The following is a 19,241-nucleotide window of genomic DNA, read 5'->3' as shown; positions in this document are numbered from 1 at the left end:
TCTGACCCTGATGCAAGAGCCTTCTAAGCATGCCTGGACACTAAGAACTCTTGTATTGATTTTGGCTGATGGTACCATCAAGTGTCATCATGCATGTTGAGGCCTAGTGGCTTTTCTGGGCTCCAGAGTTCCAATTCGGGATTTCCAAAGTTTAGTAGAATTCATATGAACAATCCAACTGCACCAAGCTGATTCCAGAATAACTGTAGGTGAACATAAAGCAAGCCCTGCTTGGATCAACAGGCTCTGTCTTGATCCAGGAAGGCTTGAGGCTTGCAGGGGAAGTAGACCACCTACTAGTAGGGCACTCATAGCAGGAATAGCAGGGTCACATCAGTTGCAGCAGGACCACATTCCATGAAGCAAAGTCACAGCAGGTACAGCAGAGTCATGTCCAGTAAGGAAAGGTCACAGTGGATATAGCAGAGAAGTAATCAGTGAGTCAGAGTTATGTTCAGGCAAGGTGGAGGCTGTCAGAACTCTGGACAGAGCACTGTGGAAGGGGTGTGGAGTGAACCTTCCAAGTCCGAGGAATCCAGCAAAACAACATCTTCTGGCCTGGAAGGTCCAGGAGTGAGGAATGATGAGTCCCCAACAGGTGCCTACTCCCTATCTATGGCTTCCTGTGAACTTGAGGGTGGAGTCAAGGCCAGAGAATAGGACCAGTTCCAGTCACGTTGCTAATACAGAACAGCAAAATTAGAACATTCCCTAAAAGTGGCCAAAAGTGAAGCAGTATATCATTTGCACCTCTTCCGGTAACCAGATTTCTTGTCTTCTCTTTTTTGCAGGTTCATTCTTGTACCTTAGCACATCAGAAAGCGTGAAGTTCCTCATTTTGAGCCCTTGGCTGAAAAGCAGTAGTGAAGACTGTACTGTGCAAGTGGCTGTCTACAAATACTTCCAACAAAGTGGGGAATATCTCGCTCAGGTCCTCCAAGCTAATGAAAGTCGCATCAAAATCCCATTGATCCCAAGCAGAGAAAAACATGGGTAGGTCTACTTTCCCTACAATACTGAAATTTTGCTTTAAAGGTAGTAGATATTCTTTCCTTTGAGGCATTGAAACGGAGCAAAACCAACATTAACAGTTTCAACAACTGAATAAACATACCAGCAGCAAATAGCAGCAGCAGAGGGCAGCAGCTTTAAAGACGAGGGGGAAAGGGGCAAACGTGGACTTTATCTGCTCCTTCTTAGCTGCTGTTCTCTTTTATCTCTTTTATCTTTTATATTCTTTTACACTGTTGAATCATTTTATACTCTAACATTTTAATATGTGCCTGGGAGGACTATTGGGCAACTCAGGGGGTCGGGGAGGTGCCACTATAACTGTAGTCACGGGCAGGGGGAGGTATGGTGTTGGGGGATTAACAGGCCAGCTGAGGAGAAGAGGGGCTAGACACCTTACAGCTGTCCCCTCTTCTGGTTCTTCCCCCAACCTGATGGTTCCTGGCAGCCTTACCAGTCTGCCCTCGGGTCTGGTGGTGCTGCTGCTGAATGCCAGGTCGGCCCAAAATAAAATCTCCCTCATCCATGATTTGATTGTGGATGAGGGGGCTGACCTGGCATGTATTACTGAGACCTGGGTGGGGGAACTGGGAGGGGTCACTCTCTCCCAGCTGTGCCCTCCTGGGTACTTGGTGCAGCACCAACACCGACTTGAGGGTTGGGGAGGGGGGGTTGCCGTGGTCTATAGGAATTCAATCTCCCTCTCCAGGCTTCCTGCTCATTCGAGTCCAGATCTTGAGTGTTTGTACCTTGTGTTGGGTACCCGGGACAGATTAGGGATTCTGTTGGTGTACCGCCCACCCCGCTGCCCATCAGACTCCCTGCCTGAGCTGACGGAGGTGGTCTCGGACTTGGTGTTGAGGACCCCCAGGATGATGGTCCTGGGGGATCTCAACTTCCATGCCGAGGCCACTGTATCAGCTCAGGACTTCATGGCCGCCATGACAACCATGGGGCTGTCCCAACATGTCATCGGCCCAACGCATATAAAAGGACACACGCTTGATCTGGTTTTCTCGACTGGGCAGGAGGATGGTGATCTGAAAGTGGAGGAATTAACATCTGTCCCTTTGTCATGGTCAGATCACTTCCTGCTGAGGTTTAGACTCCTGGCATCCTTCCCCCTCTGCAAGGGTGGGGGACCTATTAAAATGGTCCGCCCCCAGAGATTAATGGATTCTGATGGATTCCAGAGGGCTCTGGGGGATTTTCCTGCTGGTATGGCTGGTGCTCCTGTCAAAGCCCAGGTCGCTCTGTGGAATGCAGAGATGACTGGGGTAGTTGACACAATCGCGCCCAAGCGCCCTCTCCCTCTGAGCAGAGCCCGGCCAGCTCCTTGGTATACACCTGAGCTGAGGGCAATGAAGCAAGAGGGGAGATGGCTAGAATGCAGGTGGAGGAAAACTCGTGCTGAGTCTGACCAAACACAGGTAAGAGCCCACTATCGAGCCTACTCTGTGGCAGTGAGGGTGGCAAAGAGACAGTTCTTTTCCACCAGCATTGCATCTTCTCAGTGTTGTCCAGCGGAGCTTTTCCAAGTGGTTTGTGGCCTGTTACATTCTGGGCCAGGGAGAGAGACGGTGGAACCCTCGGTAGCACGCTGTGACGAGTTTGCACGGCACTTTGAGAATAAAGTCACTCAGATTCGTCATGAATTGGACACCACCATTAATGCAGTTCCATTGGTAGAGGCGTTCAGAGCACTGTCTGGTCCAGTTTTATTGGATGAGTTTCAGTTACTGAGGCCTGAGGATGCGGACAAGGTGCTTGGCCAAGTCCAATCAACCACTTGTGTGCTTGACCCTTGCCCTTCATGGCTTATTAAATCAAACCAGGAGGGGATGTCTGGCTGGGTCCAGGAGGTTGTAAATTCCTCCTTGAGAGAGGGAGTGGTGCCTGCTGCTTTAAAAGAGGCAGTAATTAGACCACTCCTGAAAAAGCCTAACCTGGACCCAGAGGATGTTAACAATTATAGGCCAGTGGCCAACATCCCCTTCCTGGGCAAGGTGCTTGAGCGGGTGGTTGTAGGACAGCTCCAGGCACTCTTGAATGAAACAGATTATCTAGATCCATTTCAATCGGGCTTCAGGCCTGGTTTTGGAACGGAAACTGCCTTGGTCACCCTGTGGGATGACCTCTGCCGGGAGAGGGACAGGGGGAGTGCGACCCTGTTGATTCTCCTGGACCTCTCAGCGGCTTTCGATACCATCGACCATGGTATCCTTCTGGATAGGTTGTCTGGGTTAGGAGTTGGAGGCACTGCGCTACAGTGGTTCTGCTCCTACTTAGATGGCCAATTCCAGAAGGTGGTGCTGGGGGATTATTGCTCTGTGCCATGGCAATTGTGCCATGGGGTTCCTCAGGGCTTTATTTTATCCCCCATGCTGTTTAACATCTACATGAAACCACTGGGGGAGGTTATCCGGAGGTGTGGGCTGAGGTGCCATCAATATGCAGATGACACCCAGCTCTACCTGTCTTTCTCATCAAAACCAGGTGAGGCAGTGGCTGTTCTGAATCAGTGTCTGGGCACGGTAATGAACTGGATGAGGGCCAATAAACTGAAACTCAATCCAGACAAGACAGAGGTACTGTTAGTGGGTGGTTCATCTGCCCGGCTAGGTGATATTCAACCTGTTCTGGAGGGGGTTGCACTCCCCCTAAAGGATCAGGTTTGTAGTTTGGGGTGCTCTTGGATCCAGAACTGTCACTTGAGGCACAGGTGAACTCAGTGGCACAGAGCACTTTTTATCAGCTTAGGCTGGTATACCAACTATGCCCTTATCTGGACAGAGATAAGGGCATACAGTTATCCATGCTCTGATAACTTCTCGTCTGGATTACTGCAATGTGTTATATGTGGGGCTGCCTTTGAAAACAGTCCAGAAACTTCAGCTGGTCCAAAATAGGGCAGCAAGATTGTTAACAGGGACTGGCCTGCGAGCTCATATTACACCAGTACTTTTCCAGCTGCACTGGCTGCCAGTCCATTTCCGGGCCCAATTCAAAGTGCTGGTGTTAACATTCAAAGCCCTTAATGGCTTGGGGCCAGGTTACCTGAAGGATCGCCTCCTCCCATATGTGCCTGCCCGGACCTTAAGATCATCATCAGCGGCCGTTCTCCGTGAGCCCCTGCCAAAGGAAGTGAGGCGGGTGGCTACTAGGAGGAGGGCTTTTTCTGCTGTGGCACCCCGGCTCTGGAATGAGCTCCCTAGTGAGGTTCGCCTGGCACCTACATTGTATTCCTTTTGGCGCCAGGTGAAGACCTTTTTATTTTCCCAGACATTTTAGCATTTTAGCTTTCTAAATTTTTAGCTTTGCTGTTTTAAATCTGTATTTTAAATTCCTGCACTGTTGCTAGGTTTTATTGTGGTTGTATTGTTATATTGTGGTTTTAATGTTCTGTATATTTTAAATTGTTTTATTGTGTGTTGTTTGGTTTTAATTTTTGTGAACCGCCCAGAGAGCTTCGGCTATTGGGCGGTATAGAAATGAAATGAATGAATGAATGAATGAATGAATGAATGAATGAATAAGGAGGAGAGATTGAAATTGCACTTTTGGCCCTACCACCAACACTGCTGCCCCCACGTTGCTGCCTCCATGCCAACAGCTGATGTTCTAAAAAGTGGTGCATACGTGCATACAGCTGTGTACGCACTGGTGCTCCATGTGACTGTGAATCCTGATCATGCAGTGTTTGTGTTTGCATGGAGCATCTACATGCATACATCTGCACAAGCCCCTTTTCAGACCTTTAGCACTGCACATGGAGGTCGGGGCCGGGCCAGTGGGATCCAGCAGGGTCAAAGGTGGTGCTAGCAGCATGACCTCACTTCCTCCTCATTCACTCACTCTGTGTGTGAAAAGATATCTGTACGGAAAAGTGTCACCTAAGCAAACCCAGTGAACTGAAAGTGGGTAGAAGAACAGATCCAGTTAATGAGATTGTCTTTGATCTATTCCTTATTAAAGGTTTTGCTTCATAGTTGGGGTGAACAGCCAAACAAAGAAAGCTATTCTTCTCTTTCCCGGTCTGCAGGACAGTAGCTGGCTGGTGATAAAGTGCAGCTGTGAGAACGGAGGTGGGCTGCAAATGTGCAGCCCAACAACTGATCAATTAGTGTCCTCTGCTGGCTTAATGCCTGAAGCTAATGTCCTGTTAGTACAATAGGCAGATTGGCCCTGAGAGAACCTCTTTCCCTCCTTTGCTCGCCTCTGAGCACCTACTAGGCTGGTGTCTTTAAAAGGTGGTAGTAAATAGCAGTGCCATATTTCATCTGGGACAGGACTACTGTTCCTTTAAGTGCTCTGAGGAAAAAAGAAGCCCCACAAGGACAGTTTTCCCCATCATAGTTGATGCAGCTAGTAAAAAATACACCTGCTGAATATTGGTGTTTAAATCTCTCAAAGAGAGAGGAATACTGTCTTGAAGAGCTTTTGGCAAGTCTAGCTTAAAACATCACTAGGCGTTGCTACCTTTACATCAGATTATTCCCCAACTGAAAGGCTCAGGTAAATGGTACCTTCATCTTCATGCCCGATCATGCCCTCTTAGACATACCTCACTTGAAGGTGTTATTATTACTGTTACTGTTGTTGTTACTTTTATATGCCACCTTTTCCCTCTTGCAAGGACCCAAGGTGGCTTACACGGTCCTCTTCCTCTCCATTTTATCCTCACAACAACCCTGTGAGGTAGGTTAGGCTGAGAGTCAGTGACTGGCCCAAAGACACCCAGTGCACCTCATGGCCAAGTGGAGACTAGAACCTGGATCTCTCGAGTCCCAGCCCAACACTCTAACCACTACACCACACAGGCTATGGAAGTTCCCTGCTTTTTAACAAGTTACGTTCTGCCAGTACAAGTCCAGTGCAAAGTTTAAATAAATCAGAGGCCTGTCAGTCAGTATAGTTCTGGAATAAAAACATTAATTTTTCAACCTCTCAATAGGCTCCTAATCAATACAGAACTTTTGAGTGCCTGCTACCTTTTTTTTTAGGAATTGCATCTTAGGCATGGAGAGGAATGTCCAGGGTTTATATCAAGTGAAAGCATTTTGCTGTTTCTGGGTTCTGGCCAGCTGAAATACCCCCTTCCAGTTGTGTAATTAAGATTAATTGCCAGTGATGTCTCAATTTGTCAGACTCTCTGTGCATTCTCTTAGATTGTGGTTAATGGCAAAACAGCAGGAGTATAGTTGCGCAAACTGATTCTGGATACTTTAAAGCAATGTGCTTTGTTTAATTTAGAATTTCATTTGAATATATGTACAATGTACATTCCTGGTGTTCTGATTACCAACTTTACCTTAATGGCTGCAGAAGTGCAGAATTATTCACTGAGAAGAATAATTCAAACCAATCATCATTCTCTTTGTTTGTTTAATGTGGCAGGCTGCAGAGAGAATGATTATAACAGTGGGGCCATCCTGGCTTCTCACAGCAAAAGACGACATGGTTGATCAACTGATCAAAGTGTGGCAGAGAAAAGACCAGTGGGAGGAAAGGGGAATCAGTAATAAAATACACTAATAAAATAAAATGAAACAAAATAAGAGAAACCTCATTCACAGGGCAAACGTACGTGTGGCACTAAATGTGTCAGTTGAAACGTGCATGTTTTTAAAATGGTAACTATTATTATTGCTGTTCTTGTTGTTGTTATTATTTACATTTATATACTGCCCAACAGCCAAGGTTCTCTGGGCAGTTCACAACAATTAAAACTATAATAATAATACAACGTGATAAAACCTGATAGAAAACTTTAAATGTTTACAAGCAGCATGTAAAACCAAAGAAAAACTAAATAGTAGATGCCAAGGGCAATCAGGATTGGGACCATGGTGCACTGTGGTGGGGGAGGTTTACTTTCTCCTCTCTTGCAATGGACACCCATGCCGCCGCCGCTGCCAGGTGCTATTAATCTCAGGAGGGAAGCTCTCATTGGCAACGGAGGCCGGTGGCTCCGGTATCGGTGGGGCTGTGGATCCATTCCGGGTGACAGTTAGAACCAGCCAAAACTCTAAAGGAGCTACCCAAAGTGCTGAACCCTATCCCCAAAGTAGTTTCAGCACCTTGGATATCTCCTTCAGAGTTCTGGCTGGTTCTGACTAAAACTCAGAATGGATTCACAGCCCCACCAAAATCATAGCCACCAGCCTCCACTGTTGATTGGCATCAGTTCGACTGACCAGAGGCAGAAATGGGCCAGTGTCTTTCACCTTTAATACTTGTCTATAGCTGGGGATTTTGTCAGGTGCCATTTTTCTCATCCCTTCATTGACTATTAAAGGTACAGGAGACTTGTCCAGGTCTGGCCACTCTTCTTTAACCAGTAGAGTGGGAAGTTTTGTTATTGTCCCATATTACTGGGTCTATAAAATCAAGAAGGAGAAAATAGCATGCAAGTCTAGATGGGACTTTGTTCCAGAAGCAATACTATCCTATGTGGAAATTCAACTTGCGCATCCTCCAGGGGTGTGCATTGGATTCAGCTGAATCCCAAACCAAGCTGATTCAGGAAATTTCAGGAGATGTCAAAATTGAAGTGGGGATTCTTTGAAACAGACCAAAGCTTCTGAAGTTTTGTTAGTGATCTGGAGATTCGGGAGGACACAGAGGCACAATGTGTCTGCAAAACTGGATGCATTTCTCCCCAAGCCCTCCATATCAGGAAAACACCTGAGTGGAGACAGGAGCAGGGAAAGGAGTGGGTGTAGCTTTGTGACTGGCAGCTGTAGCTTCTCACCACAGTGAATGGTTTTACTGGGGCTCTCTAATCACTGTGTTTTGAGAGAGGTTTGTAAGTAATATATCACAGGACTGTTCCAGTGTTCAGTAGTTCTTTCTCTCAAGAGCAGAAACATTAAAAGAGTTTGAGCAGAGTCTTTGGGACCTGTAGTACTGGGAGATTGCTTGGAAAATACTGGATGTTTAAGGGCTTCTCTACACCAGGGTTTTATTCTGCAGCTTTACTGGGGCTTCTGCTTTCGGATTCTTTTCAGGATTAAGATTGGCTTCTTTATATGAGCTGACATGGGTTCAGCGGGGTGTGTGTCTTTATCTGTAAGTTCTATATGTTTCATGATACAGCCACTAGATGGTACTGTAGTATTGTGCAGTTACAGAAGTTCACACAGCTGTTAAAGTGCTTCATCGCGCTTCTAGAGACAATGCTGCATTTCCCCCGATCTTAAAAAAGCCAGGATAAAGGTCATAAAGCACAGGAGAGGCCCTGAAGTTTGATGATGATGTGTAAAGGACCCACAAACTTCCATGAGTGACTGATCATGAGTGCACGATAAAAGACTCATTTAGAGAAGTCCAAAGTCCTTCTGCCTCTGTATGTCTCACATCCCTGTCCTATTGCACTTTCTGTGACTTGGTGCAAATTGAGCAGAAAACAAACAAAAAAAGCTTTAAACTGTTTTACATTTATTGTACCTCCCCTGCCCCTGCATCTGTCATTCAGAAATTCTGCAGGTTTCTAGCCTAGGAATACATCTATGATGTATGTTATTTTCATACAAGTTGGAAAAAAAAAATCCTATGGGGTGGCGGAAGGGGACGCAAATCATTTCCCCTTCCATGCAAATTATTTGAAATGTTCCCTTCCACGAAAACATCTGCACCTATCCTTCTGTGATTTTGTAAGTTTCTTATTTGTTTATTTAGTATGATCATTTATACCCTTGTATTGTAATACCAATACTTGTGAAGGGGGAACATTTTACAAAAAATGTTCATAATAATCAAAGAAACATACCATTGAAACATACCATTAAAACATACACCAGAGACAAGTGCTGCAGATAGGGATCTGGCTTCTTTGGATCTTGCCCCATATTTTGAAAATTCTGAAAAGGTAAACTAACAAAGCAGAGAGACCCAGTTTCCAAAATAGCTGTTTTGCCAACTTGATAATGAGCCCCCTTTAGCCTGAAACGGGGCTCATTTTTTCACCTTCTTCATTCCAGCTCTGGTGAATAATGAAAAATGGGGGGGGGGGTAAGAAATGGCTCAATTAGTGTAGAAGAGGTGTCTAGGTCTCTTGAAGCATCAAATAATGTCATCAGTTTTCACCTCTGGGGTGGTCCTTGCCGGGGGTCCACAAATATTGCCTTGGCTTACTCGTTGGCCTCTATTTGTGCTTGCCACCAACTCCCTCCCCTCTCCAAGTCCCCTGGCATGCTGAGAGAGCTTGGGGAAAAGGCAGGGATATCTCTCATTTTCACTGGGGACTGAATAATGTACGTAACAGCATGAGGCTATGTGGGCCATACTTCTTGCCAGAGCACCACAGACACTTGCCCCACAGGTGCATAGAGTTGTGGACCCCTTCCCTTCACAATGTTATTATGCCCTCCCTCAGACCCACCCTCTGCAGAGCAATTGTCCATCACTGCTAAATTGGAACGTTTGGCAAGTATGTACCTGTGCTTGCTTTGTAAAGCAGCTGTGGTGGAGGAAAGCAAGAGAATGGAAGATTGCAGAACAGGAGTTCAAGTCACTGAATAATGTCTCTCTACTCTGAATTGTACCCTCTGATTCAGATATTTGAAAATCCAACTATCTCTGATTTGCTGGGGATGCTTATTAAGGCTTTTAGTATTGCACATATCACATGAACAGTTGTATGAGTCTGCAGCCAACAGAATCCCCTTTCTACTTTCCATGAGTATAAAAAGGAGGTGGGCTGTTGGAATTTAAATCAAATGAATGACTGTTTGGTTTAGTAGGGAGAAAGGGAGGAAACATCACTCTCTTCTCCTCAACCACTTATTAAAGCTGAACACTGCCTTGCATGGATGTTGAATTTGGCAGAAAAATTACTATTCCTTTGACTACACCAGTTGATGATATAAGCAAGTGTCAAGTGTCCATCATTTGTGCCCACAGTTATTTACAGAACAGAAAAATGGATGGCCTCTTGGCATACAAAATGAAGATTTTGCTGCATTTTTTTCCGGGAGGATAAATGTTGATTGATCTCTGCTGTTACCATTACATAAAGCCCTTTCCATGTAGATTGCTGCTACATTTTGGTCCTTGAGATCTAATGTCCATGAGAAATTGTAAATAATTTAATAGAGGATGGCAACCTTGAAAGAAAATTATTAATGTGGCTACGGAAATACCACAGCTGGGACATTAGTCTATATTAAATTTTTCAATTTCTTTAAAACCTCCAGAGGGTATTATTCCTTATTCACTTGTCAAGAAGATACTTCCCCATAAAGATTAACTTTTAGATAACTGAAGGACATGGCAGAAATTTGCAGAACCCTAGTCCATTTATGTACCATTCTTTTCATATATGCACTGTTCAGGCCATATCTGGAATACTGTGACCAGCTCTGCGCTCCACAATTTAAGAGGGACATCGAGAAACTGGAATGTGTCCAAAGGAGAGTGACCAAAATGCTGAAAACCAAGTCCTATGTGGAACAGTTAACAGAACTGGATATGTCCAGCATACAGTTGCATCCTGCATTACAGATCATGCCTCTACTTAATTAAATACCAAGCTCTGTTTCCAAATCTGAGCCTGGCCAGTTCTGGGTGCCAGATTTTAAGAAGGACACTGAGAAAGTGGAACATTTCTAGGTGAGGGGTCTGAAAACCATGAGAAACAGTTGAAAGAGCTGAGTACTTTTAATCTGGAGAAGAAAAGTTTAAGGAAGACATGGCTGTATATTTCCTCCAGTATTAGAGGCAGTATTAGAAGTGGACTATATGACCTCCAAGATACCTACCAACTCTAATATTTGATTCTACGACTTTAAAAAAAAGGGATCCTCAACATCTTCCCTATAGGTAAAAATAGGAATGGTGGTTTTCCAAGCATTGGCACCACAACATAGTGAGCATCCCTGGGACAGTTCAAGTGTATGGAGCCAAAATATTTAGTGTCCACAAGCCCCATTCATTCTGAAATAATTGATTGGATTAATATTAAAGAATGCATCAACAATATATTATAGTAATGCCGGTTGTTGCCCTAATAAAATTTCCCTGACTAAATAACACATCTAAGCATTGTTTGTATAAAGAATGTGTCTGGAAGACTCTTGGCCTTCAGGCGAAGCCCATCCTGCTAACTCTGAATGTATGGAAGCTAGCTGGTCTCAAGGCCACAGCTACATCCTGTCCCACGATCTGATTCAGCATCCCTAACCAAGTCATAAGCTCAACGATCTAATTGCTGATCTCACATCTTCTGGCAGATTTTTTTCATTTCTTGGCATAGATACACTTTGTTTTTGTAAGGGCTAAGCTTATGAATACAAGTCCATTCCATCTGTAGCAGAAGGAGAGAATAGGAACATTTCAGGTACTTGTGGTAGTGAAAAACTAGATATAGGGAACAGGATTTGAGGGAAGTGATACTCTACTTTCAATATACATTCCAGCATCAGTCTGGGTTTCAGAAGAGATGAGCAATCCCAAGTCCCACTGATTTCAAAGGGAAGAAGTGGCTATTTGACACCCCTGACAATCAGGTCCCATAATAGAAGGAGAAAATGTGTTTTGCTGAAATTAATGCACTTGAAAGTCAGTGCGGCGATAAATTAATTTCAGGTTGGATTTTCTCATATCTCAAGTTGCTCATTGTGCCAGCAAGTGCCTTTTTCTTCCCCGTTAGCCTGAATTACATGTATTAATATCTGATAAGGTCTTCACAGTTCATGTCCATTTACAGGAGGAAGAAAAAGAAAGTGCTGTCAGACACTACTCTTTGATTGGGGTTAAGCTAGCCAAGCAAAGATTTTTGCCTGCTCCTTATAGAGTGGGATTAAGCAATATGTGACAAAGCAGGAAACTATTATGGCCATACAAGAGAAATTGCACTCCTTGCTGTGTCAATGGGCACTTTGCAAACAAGACAGCTAGCCTGCTGCTCTCGCTGAATTGATAAATAATCTGCATGTGCAGAGACAGCAGAACACAGGAAATGATGCTCTTCTTGCCTTTGCTGCCTCTGTCCAAAATGTATATACGTGTTTCTGAAGTATTTGGTTTCCTTGCAGTCATCAATGTATTCTGCAACTCATTGGCTTCACGTCAGCTAGATTTGTCCTGAGCTATGGGGGACACCAAAAAAGGTTGGGGCATCTACAAAACTGGACAGATGGGAGTGCTGTTTTTCAGAGGGTCATTTTCTCATAGGGGGTGTTTCCACCAGCGACTCCGAGCTGGCTGCGTGTTGAGGTCATTAGGGATAGATGACATCATGGCCATTCAACATCCACCCCAGAGCTTATCAGGGAAAAACCGGATTTCCTGAGACTGCTTAAAGTCCGATTATTTTCCTTAAGTCGGGTTCTCCCGGTATAGTTGTTGTATGCCCCAACCCCTGCATTTAGCTCCGGTATGCTAGCCCTGCCCAGGGATGTATCTTTCACTGTGACCCCAGTCAAGGGGTATTTCCTCCCATTGTGCTGACTGAGGCTTGCCCTCTGAATGAACACAGAAATAACAGAGAAGCCCCTCAGTTGACACGGCCCGTATCAAAGCCCTCAGTTCCTTAAATGCGATTAAGCACGATCTCGAGGCTTCAGTCCATTGCCTTAGGATATAACTCCTTCACAGCTTCCATATAGAGATCCTGTGCATTAAAATGGCGGCTGCTTTCAGTCGGTTTCCCACAACAAACCTATTCGTGTCTCCTGAGAAGTAACTCCGATTGTGGTCGATGAGGCTTGCCTTTGAATGCCCACATCAGACCTTACGGAGATTCCCCCTCAATTAAAATGGCACACTTTAAAGCACAATTCCTGCTACCACATGCTGGCTGTTGAGATGTCCTGGTTATAGCAGGAAGGAACCTATTCAAGGTAGGAATAGCCTCGTATATGTGAGGGAGACTGGAGGCATGACCAGTGTGAGCTTCCCTGTCCATGTTATGGCCTACTACATTAGGAATATGCCTTTGCAAAGGAACAGTGTGTGTTCTTCTCTCAGAGGGTCATAATTAAGCAGTTTACCTAAGGTGACACTCAGTGAAAAACATCCAAAATGAGAAGTAGGAAGATTCCTTCACAGCTTCCATATAGAGATCCTGTGCGTTAAAATGGGGGCTGGTTTCTGTCTCTTTCCCACAACAAACCCATTAGCATCTCCTCAGAAGTAACTCCCATTGTGATCAATGAGGTCCTGTGGGTGAAAATGCAGGCTGGTTTCCATCTTTGTATCCCCCCCTTTCCCAGCACAAGCATGTGTGTGTCTACTTTCAAGTAACTCCCATTGTACTCAATGAGGCTTGTTCCTGAAATGCAGGTGCACCTGGACTTTCAAGGATAGGAGAAAGGAGGGGGAGAGGGGGGAACCCTCTCTTATTGGTTGAGCAGCCCCTGCCAGTCAGATGACATTCACTCCAACCCCCACTCCCACCAGGAAGTATATTCTATGAAGCGATTTTTATTAGTCCAGGGAATCTGCTCGTGGAGTCCTGCTCATAGCAAAGCCAATTCCTTTAAAAAAAATCCAGTACTCCTCTATTAGCTTCTCCTTCCATTGTCATGGAAATACGGCCATAGAGTCAGCTGCATGCAACAGTTACCAAGCAATCCTATTAATGTCTATTCTGACATAAACACCACTGAGTTCAATGGGATGTACTCCAAGGTGTGCATTAGATTACAGCCTTAATCTGAAGATTCAAATAGCAGCATGCGATTGGACTCAAAAGATGAATTCTAAAATTATCCCAGATAGAATGTGGGGAGATAACCTGGATGTGAAGTTAGTTGCCAAAACACTTCGTTGACAACTCCAATTACTAGGTTGATTGCTGATATTGTTTTAATATATTTAGATATTAATATATAGAGATAGATTTTTGGTTTGATTGTTGAGAAATGTTTTCATGCATTTATGTTGAGATATTATTGAAATATCAATAATTTTTTTAAAATATGTTATTGAAATGCATATTGATAAAGTATTGATGTTATTTATTGTTTAGTTTCTATACTGTGAGCCTCCTCAAACAAAATTTCCTTTGTGGAAAGCCTCACCAGCAGGTTTGATCCAGTAGAAGATATCTTGATTTTGAATCTTGCTGAATAATCAAGATCCATAAAATGATGGCATCCCTGCTGTATTTCTATTGACAACTCTCCCATAGAGAGAAAGGGAATTTCTGTTGTCACCTATTTAGCAACACAAAATTGAAAAACCAAACCCTCACTGAACAAAAGGGAGTCAGTAGCAACAAAGGGAGCTCATTTTGAATAGCCTCATTTCTAATAAAGTACTTTTTTGCTTTTGTCTGGGTTGCAAAGTAAGCATAGCCACCTGATATTGTCTAGCAACTAATATTGTGTGGTGATGTCAGGAACAGTCAGGGTTTGAATTAAGAACCTTTGGAACTGTATGTGGCTACCCATATACTGGAAGCCAAAGGCAAGGAGGAAGAAAGACCTCAGGGAAAAACACCCACCAAATCACTGGACCCTCAATATGACTATAGAAATACAATTGAAATACATCAATTGGCTGGCTGTAACAGGTAGAAGTATCCCTTGCAAGTAATTACACTGCAAACTGTTTCCTAGTATTAACAATAGCAAAAATTCAGGTACAAGTATAAATTAATTCAAAAGTAATACTGTTAAATAGATGAAAATAATTATAAGCAATAATAAGCAGTAATGAGCAGCCTTGCAAATGGTACAATTCAAAATGGTTCTTGGTATTAACAATAACACATATACTCCTATACACCTAGATATAACCGTACAGAATAAAATATAATTCAAGGGTGATGATGACTACTTCACAATTTGTGGTTGTTTCTATACTTCATCTGAAGAGGGAGTTTTTCGTTAATGAATAATCCCTATATTGCGGCCGTACCATGTTCCTCTCAAGCACACATCCCATTCTAAAGAAATAAGATAAAAGGTGAAGATGATTCTCACAAGAGCCCAATGGAGATAATAATAATTAATAATAATAATAAACATTTACTAATGCCAAAATTAATATATGAGAACTTGAGAAAATATTTTTAAGCGATTGACTGGGGTCCTTCAAGAACTCCAAGAGAGTGATGTCACTTTTCTGTGGCCCATATACTGGGTGGAGTATCTGTCTAGGCATTATACCTTCAGACACTGGACATTGGACCCTCCTGGACAGGAAAGAGTATAAAAAGTTTTCCTGTTGGAGGCATTGCCCGAGTATCAAGGTCTTCCTGATTCTGATGTGTTTCTGGCTTGCTCTTTAGTCCTGGCTTATGGCTTTTCCCATCAATTCTTGCTTCTGGACTACTCCTTGGAACTGTCTCCTGCTTCACTCCTGGCTCTGACATGTGGCCTGACCTTTTGGTCTCTGTTTATTCATGTTTGAGACTTCTTGCTTGTCCCTTGGCTCTGACTGCATCACACCATCAAATCTGACTGACTATACAGTATCATGATGACATCACAGTCATTAAATGATCCTTGATTGGTAGGGATCATTCTAGGGAGGAGAAGGTAGGGGGGAAATAGTACCAAAGCAGCAACAGAGAAGAGAAACAGTGGCTGCAAATAGTTGGCAACAACCACATAAAAAGTAGAATTAAGTATTGCTTTTCAGGAAACACTTCATACACTTCACATTTACCCCTCCCCCCAAATGAAATGGGCAATCATTCAGAGCAGCCCTATTTTCTAGTGAGAATAGGCCAATAGCCACTGATTCTCATTGCCTGGCCCACAGACAATGTTTGTCAATAACATTTGTTCTTCTGTAGTGCACTTAATACAACAGTTGATCTGGAGAACCTGGAAGGACCCTCAGCTAGGGCATTTCACCTGTGACATCTTTACCTATAAGGGCAGCTTTTCCAATGGAATCTTGGGTTTTTACTAAATGGAACAGAGTTGCCTCCCTGTTTTTGGATTCTGTAGCCTGCTGTATTACATTCTGTAGATTGTTGGCAGAATTTCTAGCTGTAGAGCTATATTGATTTAATTCTTACTGAATTCCATAGAACTTTTTTACTGGGATAACACAAGTGCTATAAGTGACTGAAATTGAATTTATTGCAAGAAGATGGAACTGCAAGTGGAACCAACACCACAGTTGCATTCTGATCCTGCTGGTCGCTTCTGTCATCTGTTGCAATTTTCTTTGTCTCTCTGTAGCTAAAGCTGCAGCTAATGATAGGCAGGCTCTGCACTCTTATTGATCCTTTGTAATAAAGAAATAAATTATTCTATCTGGCTGCTAAAAGAGCTGATATAATTACTCCCAGGGTGCATAATAGTGTCAGATTATTCCCTAATGGTACTAGTCACATAGCTAGTGCATTATATTATTTTGCTTAAGAATGCTTTGAGCAATCTGTTCACATAAATCACTTTGCTAAGGAGTTCTTTTTTTTACAAAAAATATTGTAGGCAAGAGCAAGGCAATTATATTTTCATAATCTATTCTCATAACTGCAATTGTATAGTCTGAGCATTGTCTGGGAGGCAGAAATAAGTGGAGAACACACGTGCTATGCCATTGATATAGGATTGCTCATGTTGAGTAAATTATTTTTTAACTTATTTTTTATTGTAAATTTCAACAAAAGAAAAGAAAAAAGTGGCTGCGTAGTTTGGAATATATCAATTTCAATGCAAACATATGAAATTTAGGTACATATGTGTGTGTGTGTGTGTGTATGGATGGATAGATTCAAATGGATTGTCTGCATCCTTCTGACAGCTAAAAAACCAATATTAGAACATTGGAAGGAAAAACACTCACCTCCTATTCATATATACTGTATATATTCATATATATGAAAATACAGGTTTTTAAGAGCTATACATATACATAAACAGCAACAAAAGCAGACCACATATCCAAATAAGCGTTCATTCGCAAGTAGCATCTGTACACCGCCCATTCAAATGCTGAAAGCAACGTAAGGCCTTCAATCCATTGCATTATAGATGAGTGTTTATCCTTCCAGTGTTGTAAATTAATATCAGTCCTTTAGCTGTCAGGAGGGTACAGAGAATCCATTTGCGCTGCCTGTGCATTAACTTCCAGGAAACAGGTAGATAATTTAAAAGAGCATGTACATCAATAAATATTAAGGAGTGATCCAAAACAAAATTTATCCATATCATTACCTCCTTCCAACAAGGAACAGCTACTGGGTATTGCCAAAACATATGCTTAAAAGAAGCATTAGCTGCAACACCTCCAACAGTTAGCTGATTTAGACAAACCCTTATTAAATAGACATTGTGGTGTCCAATAAACATGAAACAAAAGTTTTTTGCTGAATAAGATGCAACCTGAGATCCAAAGACACATCAGATATAGACACCAAGGCATTGATCCATTGATTAGGCAAAATGGAACAATCTGGTTTCCTATTCTATTCCTGCTTAAGACCCTGTATATCATATTTATTCTCCAATAATAAGTATTATAGACATGGATCCTAGGCCGATCAGGCAGATCAGCCTCAATGAGTGCTTCCAATAGCAAGGGAGATGCTGAAGCTGTTAAAGTGGTAGGGCCAGACCTAGATCCTAATAAATGTTGCAGTTGCAAGTATTGCCATTCAGACGTAGCTGGCAAATCATATTTAGCTTGCAAAATAGAGAATGACAATAACTCATCATCAGCACCCACAAGCTAATATTTCTAATCACCTTATATTTCAATGTCTACCACAAAAAGATTTTTGTACCAATTTTTAAATCTGGATTTTCCCATAGTGTCAATGTAGCATCTTGATTAAATTAGCCGTGTCTAGTCATTTATGGGTTTTTTTAAAAAACATTCTTTTATATCTTGATGGGAAAACTGTACCGCAGGGAAGAAAACACTGATCCCCTCCCCCTCGAACTTCAGTAAAGACCTGTTCTCTCTGCACGAAGTGTTGGGACTGTCACAGACTAGGGATGGCAGAGAATTCCGTCACGGATCACGATGAGGCTGAATGCCAGTGCATTTGGCCCCCTGAACTCCGTGGCGGAATGGCCTGCCACCCCCCCGCCACCCCCGCGGATCCCCCCTGGGACGAGACTTACCTGGGGCGGATCTTCCAGGCGGCGGCGGCGGCTGCAGTAGCTGGTCTTCCGACCGGCTGCTGCCACCGCCATTTCCATTCTTGTAAAAAAAAAAAAAAAAAGAAGACATGATAGGCTACGTAAAGATTTACGTAGCCTATCATGGCTAGGTTTAAAAAAAAAAAAAAACACGACGAGATAGGTGACATAAATCTTTACGTAGCCTATCATGGCTGGGTGGGTTTAAAAAGAAAACGCTTACGTAAATAATTACGTAGGCTAAAACGGGGAATCAAAAAGGGACACAAATAGTCCCTGCGTTCCCCTTTATTTTCGCCGTCATAGTCTATGTAAATATTTACGTAGATTAAGAGGGCAAAAATAAGGAAAGCAAATGGCGGTTGCTGTAGCCGCCGCCATTTGCGTACATGGCTTTTTTGTGTGTTTTTTACCCAGAGCCCTCCGTGGCCAGAAATCCGGCTGCGGACAGCTCTGGCCTGGCTGGGCCTGGCTGGCTGCTCCGCGGAGCTGCCGCAGAGCACAGCCGGCCGCGGAGGATTCCGGGGGGGAGGAACGGAGCGCCTCCCCCCCAACGAGGATTCTGGGGGGAGGGATGGAACGCCTCCCCCCCCCATCAACATAATCCACGAACAGGTAAGTGACTTTCGTACATCCCTATCACAGACCAGCAATGCCCTGTTCCCTCAGTGGGAGGGAAAACAGGCAACATGTTGTACCCACGCTCCTTTTTGTTTTTACCTACCTGTTGCCTTTTCTGCTACCACCAAGTGGAAATCTTTATTTCTCTGGCTGCCTCCACCCAACCAGCCTTAAAATTCTCTAGTTCTCGCATATCTACTGTAGGTAGTGTGTGATAGCTATTAGATGGAGGGTGAATACTCATAAAAGAGATCACAACATTTCAAATAACAAGGTTTAAAGTTTACTGTCAAATAATATCAATAGGGGAAAACAGCTTTAAACTCAAAATAGGCACACACCATATGAGCAATAGGGTAATAAAACAATCAGAGATAAACTCATCCAGCTAACCCAAGTAGACTGGGTCTTTATATTATCCAAGCAATGTATTACTGACCTTGATCCACCCTTTTCAATCATTTCTCCATTTCCAACAGATCTGACCCTTTCTTCCCTCCAGTACTCTGGCCTTTTTTTCCTTTTCTTTCTCTGCGTCTTGCTTTTATATTCTAA

At 43.3% G+C, this 19,241-nt stretch overlaps 1 protein-coding gene across 1 annotated transcript in view; it reads left to right on the top strand.

Annotated features, from left to right (window-relative positions):
* The window catches only part of ALK (ALK receptor tyrosine kinase), a 903,954-nt gene that overhangs the window by 479,374 nt on the left and 405,339 nt on the right, over positions 1-19,241 (top strand). The window contains exon 4 of the mRNA XM_084820831.1: positions 792-993. Within this exon, the coding sequence (XP_084676957.1) occupies positions 792-993 (202 nt within the window). The remainder of the gene's footprint in view (positions 1-791; positions 994-19,241) is intronic.

The sequence above is a fragment of the Heloderma suspectum genome, chromosome 1, assembly GCF_057233095.1.
Source record: "Heloderma suspectum isolate Gila_16-S chromosome 1, 16-S_ref, whole genome shotgun sequence".
NCBI classification, from domain to species: domain Eukaryota; kingdom Metazoa; phylum Chordata; class Lepidosauria; order Squamata; family Helodermatidae; genus Heloderma; species Heloderma suspectum.
The sequence above is the reverse complement of the archived record's forward strand: the minus strand, read 5'-3'. Positions and strand labels throughout refer to the sequence as shown.